The following is a 16,118-nucleotide window of genomic DNA, read 5'->3' as shown; positions in this document are numbered from 1 at the left end:
CCATAGGCTCTAGGCCTATGTATTTTACTTAGTTGATGATGGAAGTTACAGGGCTACTACTGCATTGGCCGATAGGCTAACTCTGAGTTCCATGTGCTAATTTCTGGTGCTCTTGCATAAATGTAATTTGTCTTTTAGATTTGTATCATTTTAATTAAGATTTTTAAGAGTAACCACATGACAATAATTTTTTTAAACTAAAACATTATTATTGAAATGAAACTGTTCCATGAAAATATGCATATTAAAATAATCAAATCTGGCACACAGATAGGTAGAAATGGTAGGATAAATTGGAGAAATTGTAAGCTTCCCCAAACAAGCTGTCTATGGTCTTTATTATAACACCCATTAGACAAATTTGTGCAAGGACAAGCATGTGCACACAGGAGGTCCTGTGAAAAAAATGGGCCCGCCTATAGAAATCAAATGCCTTTCCAACTGATTCGTTCTGGCACCGGTACTGTTGTGCGTAGATTACTAGCCCATATTTTGGAGTAACTTTTTATTTTAGTGGCTGCCAGGTCCCCAAGGGCAAAATCTGGGGCGGCTCCATATCTATATCTTTCCAGGGTACATTAATTAACCTATGTGCCAAATTTGGTGCTTCTATCACAAAGTGCCCAATTGAGTCTACATTTTCATCTTAGCCACACCACTAGTATACATTCCTCCATTCCTCCATATTAACACCGAAATCATAGTAAGTAGTGTTTTTTGTCTGTAAATAGTTGCTTGACAAAGTCATACAATTTCAGAAGGATAACAAAACGGTTTCGAAATTATGAGGTTTTGCTCAATTTACCCCAGTTTGCCCTTTTAACGTTAAATAATTTTGACTTTGTGTCATACTGCTTAAGTGTAGGCAATTTGTTTTTATAAATGCAGTTTATAAGCAAAACTATGAACCGTCTTGAGAGTTCAAACGTGACAGTGACACATGGCTAAATGAACCACATTGCCCTTGAAGTCCAAGTGATTTGTTGGGGTGGAAGTGGGGTCAACTTCAAGGCGAGTAGTGAACGAAGACTATAGAGGTAATTGATGGGCTTTGGAGTGGCGTACACATTGTAATAGCTGTGTGCCTGTGTGTGTGATCCGGGTCAGGCGCTTTTTCCCTCAGCCCCGGCCCCGGAGCCCCGACGCGACTAATCCAGTCGAGGTCGAAGACTCTGAGAGGTGGGCGTGCCGCTGCGAGTCAAGTGTCCTCAGTCATCCATCGTCTCAGAATTCGGTCACTCTGATCCGAACGACCCGCAGGCTCTTGTTCGTTAATACTGTAAATGGATATGAACGTAAACATGCTGTTTTTGACTTTACTGATGTGTTACAATCCGTATGTTTTTGGACTGTTTGAGGATATTAATATTGAGGAGGATCTTTCTCCCGACTTGACCGACTTTGATTTGGATATTGTGAGTGTCATTTCAACTCTGAACTATTTAATTTGGCAACGTTGATATATATATTTTGAGAGCTTCATTGGAGCACTATTTAACAAATCTAGTTTGTTTCCCATTTAAGTCTCCCCGTAGAGTGCCTCGCCAGATGAAATCCATGCTTACTAAGGTAAAGATTACAAAGTTGAATGTCTTGAAATTTCTCCCCTTATGCATCTTTTGAGTCATTGTGTGTGTAGCCTAGGCTACTGTAGACTAAATATAATCCACATTCATTCTCAGATATCTGCATGTTGCATACTGTTGTTCATTGATAACAATTGAAGAATATGTCACAAAATGTATTTTGTGTAAGCAGAGTAGATGGATGGGTAGTACAGCACTGCAGTTTGTCATCCTCGAAAACTCTCCTTGGGTGTGATACGCAAAGACTTGCCAAGCTCACCGGGCTGTACTGCAGATACGTGGAAATCGCTGGACGTCCTATCCAGAAATACAATCCAAAATATTAAAGATATCCCGCCAACGTGGTGATAAGGAGTTTGGAACGATATGCCACTGGAAATGAACGGAATAGAACAGTGGCCAATGCGCAGCATGTGTGTGTGCGTGAACGCAGTGCTGTGCTGTCCCATCGACGAGACATGAAAAATATCAATCACTGCCAGATTTAAATTAACCAAATGTATTGCAAACCAATCAAACCTAAGGTATAAGCAATAAACATGAACCTAACATGTTGATGTCCAACCGTGTAGGAGACCAAACCGCATATCCAGGAGCTGTCGGTGAAGACCACCATTATCTCCCGATATGCCTTCACGGCGGTGTCGTGCATCATGCTCAACCGGCACTCCGCCGCCGCCGAGGGCGTGTTCCAGTTCCTGATCCCCAAGAACGCCTATGTCTCGAACTTTACCATGTAAGCGCCAAAACGCAACATATGCGTAATTGCGCATTGGTGTTTTTTTTTCTTGTAGCCTTGATAGATGCTTCTGGGTAATAGATCATGTCAGTCTGAGTCTAATATGGTTCAGATTGTGTACACGTGTTGCAAGTGAACTACAATGTATCTTTCCCCCTCAATTTATTTTGATATCTTGTTTATTTTCTCACTTTATTGTTGTGTGACTCCTCGTTTGCCATTTTCTCCCTCTTCCCATGGGAGAGGTTAGTGTGCGGCCTGTGACTGTTCAATGGTGCAGAGGTAATTTACTGTGTTGTGGTCACAAGCCTTCATTCATCTACATTTACTAGATTGTTCACTGGACCATGAGAGACATAGTCCAGAAGCTTCAGAAGAAGCCTGTGAAATGCTTGCCTGTTTACTTTTATGTATCACAGTAATATAGGCCTAACACAATGAAATGAGGGTTTCCCCAATTATTCTTGGACGGAGTTTTGCACTGGAAGGTTTACTTACTAGGGTGATCCTAATCATCATCTCCACTCTTAACCCCTGACCTCTACCCTGAACACAGGATCATTGGGGGGCGTGTCTACCCCAGTGAGGTCAGGCCCAAGGAGAAGAAGGTCAAACAGGGGAAGGGGGGTGAGGCCAAACCCAAGAACAAGGAGAAAGGTGAACAGAGGTAAAGTGTGTGTGCTTGTGTGTGTGTGTGTGGCCAGTCACCAGTGTCTAACCTTGTCTGCCAGCACAACCTCTAGAGTCCTCTAGAGTCACTAGCTACTACTCTGCCAGTAGAAACAGGTTCATATCCCATATAAAAGCCTATTTTAAAGATGCACTCCCGCTATTTTTGAACTTTTCATGTTGAAATACAAAAATCCACATATAAATACAGTAATCTACACACACTTATGGTAAAAAAAATGGTCTGTTTTTTTGTCACAAGTGAAAACTTAATGGAGTAAGGCCATTCAATGAGTTGATCTGATGATGCCCTCTGTTGTCATTGGCCTCCACCTTGTTTTTGAGAACAATAGAGGAGCAATGGAGAACCAAAGAGGAAAGGCTTCTGTGCCTTTTGTTAAGTAAATCAGGTGTTAAATGAGGTGAAAAGGAGACTAGAGTGCAACTTCAAACACCAGCCTGACCACGGAACATTGGTTTCTGACCTGCCTGGAGTTGAGCAGCAGGGCTGGATCATAGCTCCAGAGACTGGAAATGAAGAACTATTGTCACATAAATCTGTGACCAGTCTCTGACAGGAAGAAATTACATCATGCTTCTACTTGCCAGTCCATAAAATGACAATTTTAAAATGAAATCAGATTTACATAGAGAGTATTACATTTTCACAGAGAGGGGAGAGAAGGAGAGTGATAGAAAGCATAAAGGAGAATGGGAGGGAGAAAATAAAGAAATCGGGAGATATATAGGTAGATAGAGGAATAGAAATGTTTATTGGTTAGTCCAGTGCTGAGTCCAGTGAGGAGAGTTCCTGGCAGTCACTGCCCTTCCACACTGATGATGTCACTACTTGGAATGACTCATTCCCTACTCCTCCTCTTTCCCCAACTATTTCTCTCCCTTTTTCTTTCCTCTATATTCTTCTTATTTCTTCCTCCATTCCTCCCCTCTCCCCTCCCCCAACTCTCTCTCCTTCTCCCCTCTCTCCTCCTCTCTTTCCCTCAGTAGCGCACCAGAGGTGGAGGTGTTCCGGATGGGGGCCAGTATCCCAGGTCGTAACCGGGCCATGTTCATGCTGACCTATGAGGAGCTGCTCCAGCGGAGGCTGGGGAGGTATGAGCATGTGACCAGCCTGAGACCTCTGCAGCTGGTCAGCCGTCTCAGTGTGGACGTCACCATTGTGGATCATTCCACCATCACCCACCTGGAGGTGCTGCCACTGCGCAACGGAAAGAGCAACACGGCAGTTGCTAGTGGTGCCAATGCAGCGAAGACACCTGGTACAGTTTGAGTGTGGGATGTGTTGAGTCTGTGCTTAGTCCATACTAGGTGTGTAATATACAGTGCATTCGGAAAGTATTCAGAACTCTTTACTTTTTCCACATTTTGTTACGTTACAGCTTTATTGTAAAATGTATTAAATACATATTTTTCCTCCTCAATCTACACACAATACCCCATAATGACAAAGCGAAAACAGGTTTTTAAAAATGTTTGCAGGTTTTTACAAATACCTTATTTACATATGTGGGTTGAGTCACTGACGTGGTCTTCCTGTCTGGGTTGGCGCCCCCCCTTGGGTTGTGCTGTGGCGGAGATCTTTGTGGGCTATACTCGGCCTTGTCTTAGGACGGTAAGTTGGTGGTTGGAGACATCCCTCTAGTGGTGTGGGGGCTGTGCTTTGGCAAAGTGGGCGGGGTTATATCCTGCCGATTTCTGTACAGCACTTTGAGATATCAGCTGATGTACGAAGGGCTATATAAATAAATTTGATTTGATTTGATTATTCAGACCGTTTGCTATCAAGCTGAGCTCAGGTACATCCTGTTTCCATTGAACATCCTTGAGATGTTCCTACAACTTGATTGGAGTCCACATGTGGTGAATTCCATTGATTGGACATGATTTGGAAAGGCACACACCTGTCTATATAAGGTCCCACAGTTGACAGTGCATGTCAGAGCAAAAACCAAGAGGAGCTCAGGAGTTCCTCTGTGGAGATGGGAGAATCTTCCAGAAGGACAACCATCTCTGTAGCACGACGGAAAAGGCACCATCTCTGTAGCACGACGGAAAAGGCACCAAAAGGCACCTAAAGGACTCTCAGACCATGAGAAACTAGATTTTCTGGTTTGATGAATCCAAGACTGAACTCTTTGGCCTGAAAGTAAAGCGTCACGTCTGGAGGAAACCTGGCACCATCCCTACAGTGAAGCAAGGTGGTGGAGGTATCACGCTGTGAGATGTTTTTCAGAGGCAGGGATTGGGAGACTAGTCAGGATCGAGGGAAGATGAATGGAGCAAAGTGCAGAGAGATTCTTGATGAAAACCTGCTCCAGAGTGCTCAGTTCCTTAGACTGGGGTGAAGGTTCACCTTAAACAGGACAATAAGCACACAGCCAAGATAAAGCAGGAGTGGCTTTGGGACAAGTCTCTGAATGTCCTTGAGTGGCCCAGCCAGAGCCTGGACTTGAACCCGATCAAACATCTCTGGAGAGACCTGAAAATAGCTGTGCAGCGACACTCCCCATCCAACCTGACAGAGCTTGAGAGGATCTGCAGAGAAGACTGGGAGAAACTCCCTAAATACAGGTGTGCCAAGCTTGTAGTGTCATACCCAAGAAGACTCGAGATTACAATTGCTGCCAAAGGTTCTTCAACAAAGTACTGAGTAAAGGGTCTGAATACTTATGTAAATGTGATATTTCAGTTTTTAATTTTTTATAACTTTACAAAAATTTCTAAAAATCTGTTTTTGCTTTGTCATTATGGGGTATTGTGTGTAGATTGATGAGGGAAAAAAACAATTTAATAAATGATAGAAGGAGGCTGTAATGTAACAAAATGTGGAAAAAGTCAAGGGGTCTGAATACTTTCCGAATGCACTGTATCTAACATTAGAAATTGTTCTGCAGCGATATTGGCACCTCTGAAAATGCTTGGCCAATGCTCAAATTTTCAGATTCCAACAGATTCCAATCTATTTAACCTTCCTACACACACACTTCCAAGCTTTTTCTCACGCACACTTAATGTTTCCCTCCCACCAGCCAAGCCTTCTCTTCCTGTTTCCACGGTGATCAAACAAAATAAGACGTTCTGTAGGATCACCTTCAGCCCCAACATCGTTCAGCAGGCTAAGATCACCACCAGCGGCATGCTGGGAGAGTTTGTGGTGCACTATGATGTGGAGAGAGAGCTGGGGATCGGAGACATACAGGTCAGATTTCACACACCAAAAACACACACACACACACACACACACACATCCAACGCTCCTGCGATTAGTGTAAATGTGTCATGCCGTGACCAGGCCTGTCCAGACATGGTAGATATGAACATGTTAAACTATGTATCTCTGCTTCGCAGAATACATGAAAACTGCATGCATTAATCAAGGATCAAACAGGACAAATGCACATCTCTCTCATTCTCACACACACTCTCGCACATCCTGGTCCCATAGCCTTCATCCACCGTCAACACATACATTTTCCAGCACCATATCCACCCCTTCCCGGGTCACTCTACAACCACACCGTCAGTCCAGCAGCCCTGTGGACACTGCGTTGGTGGGCTCTGTTTTACTGCTCATGGCTACTGAGAACTGTCTAACTTTTCTCTGGTTCTCTCTCAGGTTCTGAACGGCCATTTTGTGCACTACTTCGCCCCAAAGGATCTGCCGGTGGTGCCTAAGAACGTGGTGTTCGTGATCGACACCAGCGCCTCTATGCTGGGGACCAAGATCAGACAGGTAACCAGTTACGGTCAAACCCATCTCATCACAACAGATAGGGTCTCTCGTTCTCCTTTTGTTGTTGTTAAACATTGATTCCTTCTGAATACAATGATCAAAAATATATACTGTATAGCTTATGGGGAATCTGTGAGTTTTAATAAATTCCAGGTGGAGTCAACGTTAGTTTTACTTTAGTCCTTCACATTTCTGTGATCAAGCCGTTAAGATCCTGAGAGATCCTGAGTGTAGCAGCGGATGATGAATACGACCCCCAGTCCGCCCCCTCTCTGGTCTCTGGCGCAATACTCCCACACTGGTCTGGTAATATCAAAATCAGATCCTTCCTTCTGGGTGATTGCGTTATAATCCCGCTGGTATCATCTGATACTTCATCTGAGCAGCTGCTCCACTGCAGATCCAGAAACCCAAAGACTTAGAGTGGCAAAAACAGACAAGAGAAACTGATTGATGCATACTCTGAAATGCTGGAAACATGCTCAAAGTTCACTATTGTAGTCGTATTGAATTGAATGCTATGGAGGAGAGACGGCATTGTCTCTGGCGCAATGTAAACACTCCAGGTGGCAGCATCATCACCCCTTGATCCCTCCCCCGTCACCCTCCACCCCGAGTGGACCACTCTGTAGTGAACAAGTGGGCTTTGATCTCTCCCTACAATAGAGCACTCAGTCTGTCTATGGCTCTGACCCTTGCCCCCTACAGTCTATAGGCATCTGGTAACCCCTCTAACTCTATCACACCCACTCGACTCCAGATTTCATATTCACTATTCATTTAGTAGGCTTTTCGTTCTGTGCCACTTCTAAACCCCAGTACAGTCGAGAAACAAGCTGTAGCATGGATACGGTAAATAGCTGTGGTGTGTGTGTTTTACGTGCATTTGTGTGTGTTTGAGGGAGTGATAGACACAGAGTTTCTGGACTAAGGAAATGGAATCTCACAGCTGTTCCAAAGGGCTGGGTCTTTGAGTGGCAGCATCAGGTTAAGTCCAACCATTACAGAGTTATTAGCATGACAACAATACTGCTCACAAAAACCATGACTAAAACATTACATCTTGGTGATTACCACAGTATTGGTGCTAACAGAAACCATGACCATGTGTGTTATAATAGCCTTTTGTGTGACAAGGTGTCTCTTCCTGTTGGGGCAAAGTTTTCCAGGCCTGTTTGGTTCGCTCGTGTAAACACAACTGAATAGAATGATTTTGCACGAAGGCAAAGGTATTACAATGATGTCATTTGATTTATTGATGAAAGCAAAACAAAAATGCTCTCTCTCTCTCTCTCTCTCTCTCTCTCTCTCTCTCTCTCTCTCTCTCTCTCTCTCTCTCTCTCTCTCTCGCCACTCTCCCTCCCTCTCTCTCAGACTAAGGATGCTCTGTTCACTATCCTGAGGGACCTGCGTCCAGGCGACCGGTTTAATTTTGTCAGCTTCTCCAACCGTATCAAGGTGTGGCAGCCCAACCGCCTGGTCCCCGTCACGCCTCTCAACGTCCGAGATGCCAAGAAGTTCATCTACATGCTCCAACCCACTGGAGGTGAGGGAGATAGAGACACAGCAGTGCATTCTGGGATAGGGGAAGATGAGTTATTTCACCACTAGGCCTAATCAGAATCATTTAGGGGTGCTTATATTTGTCCTGTTACACACTTCTTCAAGGGTGTAATGGAAATGTGTTTCTTGCATTTCCAACTCCCCCCGAGACAGCCCTAGGGAGTGGGGTCACGGTCAGGGTTACCATTAAATGCCTTGCTTAAAGGCATAGTTACATATATATCTGGTACTAATCACTATTTCCCAAGATCAATCTCACTCTCCATCTCTCCTCTACCAGGCACAGACATCAACGGTGGCATACAGACGGGTTCCTCATTGCTAAGCGGCTATCTGAACGCCGATCCGGACGCCAACCACAACAGTGTGTCTCTCATCATCTTCCTGACAGACGGGCGGCCCACGGTGGGCGAGCTGCAGTCTCCCAGCATCCTCAGCAACGCGCGGGCGGCGGTGAAGGAGCAGTTCTGCTTGTTCACCATCGGGATGGGGAACGATGTGGACTACAGGCTTCTGGAACGCATGGCCCTGGAAAACTGTGGGATGATGAGAAGGATACCTGAGGATTCAGACGCCAGCACCATGCTCAAAGGGTGTGTGTGTGTGTGTGTGTGTGTGTGTGTGTGTGTGTGCGTGCGTGCGTGCGTGCGTGTGTGCGTGAGAGAGAGAGGTGTTCAGTATACAGCTAGTACAGAGGGGAAGGCAGAAGTGGTTAGAATTGATTCATTATAATCCATTATAATCAAATGGTATAAAGAACGTCAGGGGGTGAGATAAAGGAATTGGAATGAGTGAAAGAATAACAAATGATACACATACTGAGAGAAGGCTCTTCAGAGTCTAGAACTGCAATCTTTCAAACCAAACCAAACACACACACATTCGGCGACATTCTTACCGGACACTTTTCTGAAGTGTTTGTTTAGTAGTGAGGGGAGGCATGTGTGTGACTGTGTGTTGTGAAAGGGCCGTCTGGGTATGTCTGAGGGGTTAATTGATAGCCTCCTGAGATAATCACACAGGCGAGACCAAGTGGAGCCAGCACACAGTTAAAGAGGTGAGAAGGTTTACTGTGCTACGGTTCAAGGCCTGGCTGGAAAACCAACAGATTACAAACACACACAGGTTGTGTCCAAAATGGCACCCCATTCCCTAATCCCTACATAGTGCACTCCGTTTGACCAGGAACCATAGGGTGACATTTGGGACGCAGGCATACTCTCCTTAATACATCACCGTCCCTAACCGGATCTCTGGGGGGTGAGTGTGTGTACACAGTCACACAGACACTTGAGGCCCCTAGAGCATATCAGAGAGTAGTACACACAATGTCTTGATTCTTGTGTCCATTATACAGTGAAGTAGCTGAGGTATAGACCTCTACTGGGCGCTAGATTAAAAACATATTATAACATGGTAATACTTCCCTCTTTCACTCTTCCATATCTCTCTCTCTCTCTCTCTCTCTCTCTCTCTCTCTCTCTCTCTCTCTCTCTCTCTCTCTCTCTCTCTGTCCTTCCCTCCCTCTCTCTTCCTCTAGGTTTTATGATGAAATAGGCACTCCACTGCTCTCTGATATCAGGGTGAATTACACAGAGGACTCGGTCCAGTACGTCACCCAGCACCTCTTCACCAACTATTTCAACGGCTCAGAGATTGTCATCGCCGGCAAATTGACCAATCAAAGTGCAGACTCCCTGCACGTCCAGGTCACCGCCAGCAACAGTGACAAGAGCATCATCCTGGAGACAGACGTGGCGTTACGGCAAAGGGAGGTGGAGACGGAGAGGCACGTGAAGGAGGCGGCGGCCGGGGTGGGGTCAGGGGTCACAGGGGCGGGCACGACAGGGTCAGTGGCGGATGATTTCGTGGAGCGCGTATGGGGTTTCCTGAGTGTGAAGGAGGGGCTGAGGTCCAGGCTGAAGAGCCACACCAGCAGGGAGAGAGAGGGACATACCCAGCAGGCGACTGACCTCTCCCTGACCTATCACTTCCTCACGCCCCTCACCTCCCTGATGGTGGAAAAACCTCAGGTGCTGGCCGACGGAACCATGGCCGAGGACACACCCACCCCCACCCCTGTAACCACAGAGACATATAAGAAGGCTGCTTCAGACAATGAGCTGTCGGATGAGACCGAAGGGGAGGAAGACACGTCCCAGAGCCTGCACTTGAAGAAAGACCAGCCAGGCGGACAGAGTTCCAGAATTACCAAGACAACGGGTTAGCAGGCTTGATTGAGGCTTTTGTTTCTGACTTCATCCGTTTGATCAAATGCGTCCTGTTATCGATGCCGACGCCAACAAATAGAAAATGAGAGGAAGTATTGGACCACTGAAAACCTGTACAAATCCAAGTCTGTTTTGTCTATAGGTAAAGTTGTGAAGAGGCCAGCACGAAAATCTGTAACCATCTCCAAAACATCAGGTTAGTGGTTCTGAGGCTCTGTTAGAGGGAGGGGGACTGGAGAAAGGTACTGTACACACACACACACACACACACACACACACACACACACACACACACACACACACACACACACACACACACACACACTGAGACTGAGACAGAGAGAGGTCAGTAGACTAAAGGAGACATGTGAGATGATATCTATGACCCTGTCATTACTGCGTCCCTCTCATCTCCTGAATCTTTACTTAGCTCAGCTCTCACAGGCCCACTCAACGCAGGAAACAACTAACTGCCTACAACTAACTCAAATCAAATCAAATTTGATTGGTCACATACACATGGTTAGCAGATGTTAATGTGAGTGTAGCGAAATGCTTGTGCTTTTAGTTCAGACCGTGCGGTAATATCTAACAAGTAATCTAACAATTTCACAACAGCTGCCTTATACACACAAGTGTAAAGGAATTAATAAGAATATGTACATATAAATATATGGATGAGCGATGGCCGAACGGCATAGGAAAGATGCAGTAGATGGCATAGAGTACAGTATATACATATGAGATGAGTAATGTATGTAAACATTATATAAAGTGGCATTGTTTAAACTGACTAGTGATACATTTATTACATCCAATTTTTTATTATTGAAGTGGCTAGAGATTTGAGTCAGTATGTTGGTAGCAGCCACTCAATGTTAGTGATGGCTGTTTAACAGTCTGATGGCCTTGAGATAGAAGCTGTTTTTCAGTGTCTCAGTCCCAGCTTTGATGCACTTGTACTGACCTCGCCTTCTGGATGATAGCAGGGTGAACAGGCAGTGGCTCGGGTGGTTGTTGTCCTTGATGATCTTTTTGGCCTTCCTGTGACATCGGGTGGTGTAGGTGTCCTGGAGGGTAGGTAGTTTGCCCCCGGTGATGCGTTGTGCAGACCTCACTACCCTCTGGAGAGCCTTACGGTTGTGGGCAGAGCAGTTGCCGTACGAGGCGGTGATACAGCCCGACAGGATGCTCTTGATTGTGCATCTGTAAAAGAGTGTTTTTGGTGACAAGCCAAATTTCTTCAGCCTCCTGAGGTTGAAGAGGCGCTGCTGCGCCTTCTTCACCACGCTGTCTGTGTGGGTGGACCATTTCAGTTTGTCCGTGATGTGTACGCCGAGGAACTTAACTTTCCACCTTCTCCACTACTGTCCCGTCGATGTGGATAGGGGGGTGCTCCCTTTGCTGTTTCCTGAAGTCCACGATCATCTCCTTTGTTTAGTTGACGTTGAGTGTGAGGTTATTTTCCTGACACCACACTCCGAGGGCCCTCACCTCCTCTCTATAGGCTGTCTCATCGTTGTTGGTAAACAAGCCTTCCACTGTTGTGTCGTCTGCAAACTTGATGATTGAGTTGGAGGCGTGCATGGCCACGCAGTCATGGGTGAACAGGGAGTACAGGAGAGGGCTGAGAACACACCCTTGTGGGGCCCCAGTGTTGAGGATCAGTGGGGTGGAGATGTTGTTTCCTACCCTCACCACCTGGGGACGGCCCGTCAGAAAGTCCAGGACCCAGTTGCACAGGGCGGGGTCGAGACCCAGCGTCTCGAGCTTAATGAGGGTACTATGGTGTTAAATGCTGAGCTGTAATCAATGAACAGCATTCTTACATAGGTGTTCCTCTTGTCCTACAACAACAAACTGCCGACAACAACAAACTGCCGACAGCTAACTGCCGACAGCTAACTGCCGACATTAACTGCCGACAGCTAACTGCCGACAGCTAACTGCCGACAGCTAACTGCCTACAACAACTAACTGCCTACAACAACAAACTGCCGACAGCTAACTGCCGACAACTAACTGCCTACAACAACAAACTGCTGACAGCTAACTGCCGACAACTAACTGCCGACAACAACAAACTGCCGACAGCTAACTGCCGACAGCTAACTGCCGACAACTAACTGCCTACAACAACAAACTGCCGACAGCTAACTGCCTACAGCTAACTGCCTACAACAACAAACTGCCGACAGCTAACTGCCGACAACTAACTGCCTACAACAACTAATTGCCTACAACAACAAACTGCCTACAACAACAAACTGCCGACAGCTAACTGCCGACAGGTAACTGCCGACAACTAACTGCCTACAACAACTAACTGCCTACAACAACAAACTGCCGACAGCTAACTGCCGACAGCTAACTGCCTACAACAACAAACTGCTGACAGCTAACTGCCGACAGCTAACTGCCTACAACAACAAACTGCTGACAGCTAACTGCCGACAACTAACTGCCTACAACAACAAACTGCCGACAGCTAACTGCCGACAACTAACTGCCTACAACAACAAACTGCCGACAGCTAACTGCCGACAACTAACTGCCTACAACAACAAACTGCCGATAGCTAACTGCCTACAACAACAAACTGCCGACAGCTAACTGCCGACAGCTAACTGCCTACAACAACAAACTGCCGACAGCTAACTGCCTACAACAACAAACTGCCGACAGCTAACTGCCGACAGCTAACTGCCTACAACAACAAACTGCCGACAGCTAACTGCCTACAACAACTAACTGCCGACAGCTAACTCCCGACAACTAACTGCCTACAGCTAACTGCCTACAACAACTAACTGCCGACAGCTAACTGCCGACAACTAACTGCCTACAACAACAAACTGCCGACAGCTAACTGCCGACAGCTAACTGCCGACAACTAACTGCTGACAGCTAACTGCCTACAACAACTAACTGCCTACAACAACAAACTGCCGATAGCTAACTGCCGACAACTAACTGCCTACAACAACAAACTGCCGACAGCTAACTGCCGACAGCTAACTGCCGACAACTAACTGCCTACAACAACTAACTGCCGACAACTAACTGCCGACACTGGTACCTGGTGATATCTGATTATACATACAGTATAGTCATTTGTGCTTCACACCCACAGAAATATACAGAAACTTGTATTTAAAAGACCTGGGTTCAAATACTATTTCATGTATTTCATCTACTTTTCAATACATTTCCAAACAAGTATTCAGATAGTCAAATACACTGACTCAAACATACTCCCATGCATTTAACCCAGGTATTTGAAAATAGCATTTAAATAAGTATTTTAAAATACTTTCAAATACAATTTGGTCGACTATTTGGTTTTAATAACCATTCAGATAGTCAAATAAAAGTACTTGTTTTGGCTGTGTATTTGAAAATATTCAAATACACAAAAACAATTATTTAAATAACAAATACTTCAATACACATGTATTTGAATCCAGGTATGCATAGATGTACTACTTCCTCATATTCAATACTCTCTAACCCGTCTCTCTCACACCAACCCCCTTGACACAGCGGACGGCGATCCCCACTTTGTGGTGGAGTTCCCCCTCAGTAAACTGACTGTGTGTTTCAACATCAACGGAGAGCCAGGACACATTCTCAGAATGGTATCTGACCACAAACACTCTGGTAAGACTGTCCTCTCAAGAGATTCTGACTTTATGTTAGATGTTCGGTTATGTGTTTACATATGATTCATGTGGTCTATTTGTGTGTGTGGTCGTGAGTCTAGGTGTGACCGTAAACGGTAAGCTGATAGGCGCCCCGGCGCCAGCGGGCAGCCACAAACAGCAGAGGACATACTTCAGCACCATTACCATTGTGGTGAACCGACCCAAACGTTCCTACATCGAGGTCACCCCCAAGAAGGTCATCCTGGATGGACAGGACCGCCTGGTCCTGCCCTGTGACACCACAGTCTCCGTGGAGAGTGGCGGGCTTGCGGTGACGATAGTGGGAAAGTCCAACGTGACCGTAACCATAGGAGGAACCATTCGTTTCGTCATACTGGTGCATCAGTACAAGAACCCTGCTCCCTATCAGAGAAACCACCTGGGATTTTACATCTCCAACAGCAAAGGGCTGTCACATGACTGTCATGGACTACTGGGTAGGTATCAGAAACTACTAGTGGGAGGTGGGAGAAGGGGGCTTGAGCCGAAATGGAATTAGGCCCTAGTGAGGATTACCATTGGTTTTCCTATAGCTCTGTGGTTCTGTTCCATTCTGACCCTCTGTGATTCAACTTCCAGGTCAGTTCCTGTATGAGGACGTGGGACTCGCAGAGCTTTCTGGCAATGCTACAGCAACAGGAGACCACAGCACGTCTTCACGGTCACCCATCCTGAAGGTCAAAGGGCGTTCAGTGCCGGTGGTCCAGAAGACCCGGCGTATCTACAGCGGACGTCAGAGCGTGGACTGCTGGTTCGCCAGGAACAACGCAGCCAAGCTGATCGACGGACAGTATGAGGACTATGTGGTGTCACACCTGTTCGACACGGGCGATTGGCCCCACGGAAGTAACGGAGCCTGAGACAGGAGCCAATAAGGAGCCATCAATGTACATGTCCCGCCCACACTGGAACAATAACCCAGGTACAGCTATAGTAGCCAACAGGCTCTTTTCATACCCTCTGACACTAAACCTCTAAATCAGCTTTCTTTTTGCTCCACATACTCACACTCCAAACACTACTCTACTACCCATAGAGTTAGATAGAGGACTCATCTTTGTAACTGTGCCATATAGCGTCTGTGACATCATGGGCAGTGTCATTGAAGTTATCTCCATTTTAAAGTAGTCAATTTTCTTCTTCACAATTGGCTGATCCCTCCTGATGACCTAGTAAGACGTGACTCCAACTGGGTCACCAGGAGAGATCAGCCAATGAAGTTGGAAGTCCCACCCAGTTGACTACATTAAAATGGTTGAAGCCCTCAATAGCACAGCCCATGCTAATATGGCCTTTTGGCCACTAGAGGCCTCTATCATTCTCTATGCTACTACCCCAGCCACCCATCCCCCTCCAACCATGTCTTTCAACCCACTTCGTGTTACCTGCATCCTGTTGTTCTTCAGTTTTTTCCTCAGGTGCACCTGCTCTGAATAACTAATCATCAATATTCTTCAATATATTTTTGAAATATTTTTAATATAAATGTAATAAGGACAATGTTTGACTTGCATCATTTTATACTGTCATTTTGTACTTGTAAATATAACCTTTATTGAACCTGATGAACTTTTTGTGTGTAAAGGAAGTAAAACATAAAAACAAGATTTATTGGTAAAGATCAAGTTTTTTTCTGAACAGCTCTAGATTGTGAGAACACTTGAAAGTAACTAACAGTTAACACAAACATTTAGTATAAAGTATGTGCTGTATGTGGCCCAAGCAGGAATCACACCCAAAACTAGTACTGTGCTCCATCTTACTGAGTCAACCCCATCAAGGGCTTTAAAGACAATGTCCTCATGTTCACATTCACGGTAAACGCTGCTCAATCGGAAATTGCATTTAACAACCGCATTGTCTACAACTCGT

At 45.7% G+C, this 16,118-nt stretch overlaps 1 protein-coding gene across 2 annotated transcripts; it reads left to right on the top strand.

Annotated features, from left to right (window-relative positions):
- Positions 1-1,077: 1,077 nt before the first annotated feature.
- Positions 1,078-15,853, top strand: LOC106576197 (inter-alpha-trypsin inhibitor heavy chain H5). Of its 2 annotated transcripts, none has more exons than XM_014153188.2 (14): positions 1,078-1,415; positions 1,525-1,569; positions 2,159-2,322; positions 2,882-2,992; positions 4,000-4,274; positions 6,045-6,214; positions 6,632-6,748; positions 8,123-8,294; positions 8,592-8,904; positions 9,852-10,534; positions 10,685-10,738; positions 14,086-14,202; positions 14,306-14,683; positions 14,826-15,853. In XM_014153188.2, exons 1-14 carry the CDS (start codon positions 1,284-1,286, stop codon positions 15,104-15,106), a joined length of 3,012 nt encoding a protein of 1,003 aa, XP_014008663.1. In that variant the 5' UTR covers positions 1,078-1,283; the 3' UTR covers positions 15,107-15,853. The 2 variants fall into 2 exon arrangements, with proteins under 2 accessions (XP_014008663.1, XP_014008664.1); XM_014153189.2 differs by having other exon boundaries at positions 1,080-1,415; positions 4,003-4,274.
- Positions 15,854-16,118: the final 265 nt, after the last annotated feature.

This window comes from Salmo salar, chromosome ssa17, assembly GCF_905237065.1.
Source record: "Salmo salar chromosome ssa17, Ssal_v3.1, whole genome shotgun sequence".
In the NCBI taxonomy this organism is placed as follows: domain Eukaryota; kingdom Metazoa; phylum Chordata; class Actinopteri; order Salmoniformes; family Salmonidae; genus Salmo; species Salmo salar.
The sequence above is the reverse complement of the archived record's forward strand: the minus strand, read 5'-3'. Positions and strand labels throughout refer to the sequence as shown.

What these genes read in the sequence shown, in the direction of transcription:
- LOC106576197 (XM_014153188.2), top strand. Translation starts at nt 1,284, where the DNA reads ATGGATATGAACGTAAACATGCTGTTTTTGACTTTACTGATGTGTTAC. An exon ending in TATGTCTCGAACTTTACCAT is followed by an intron (nt 2,323 to 2,881) that starts GTAAGCGCCAAA and finishes CCCTGAACACAG; the next exon opens with GATCATTGGGGGGCGTGTCT. An exon ending in CATGCTCCAACCCACTGGAG is followed by an intron (nt 8,295 to 8,591) that starts GTGAGGGAGATA and finishes CTCCTCTACCAG; the next exon opens with GCACAGACATCAACGGTGGC.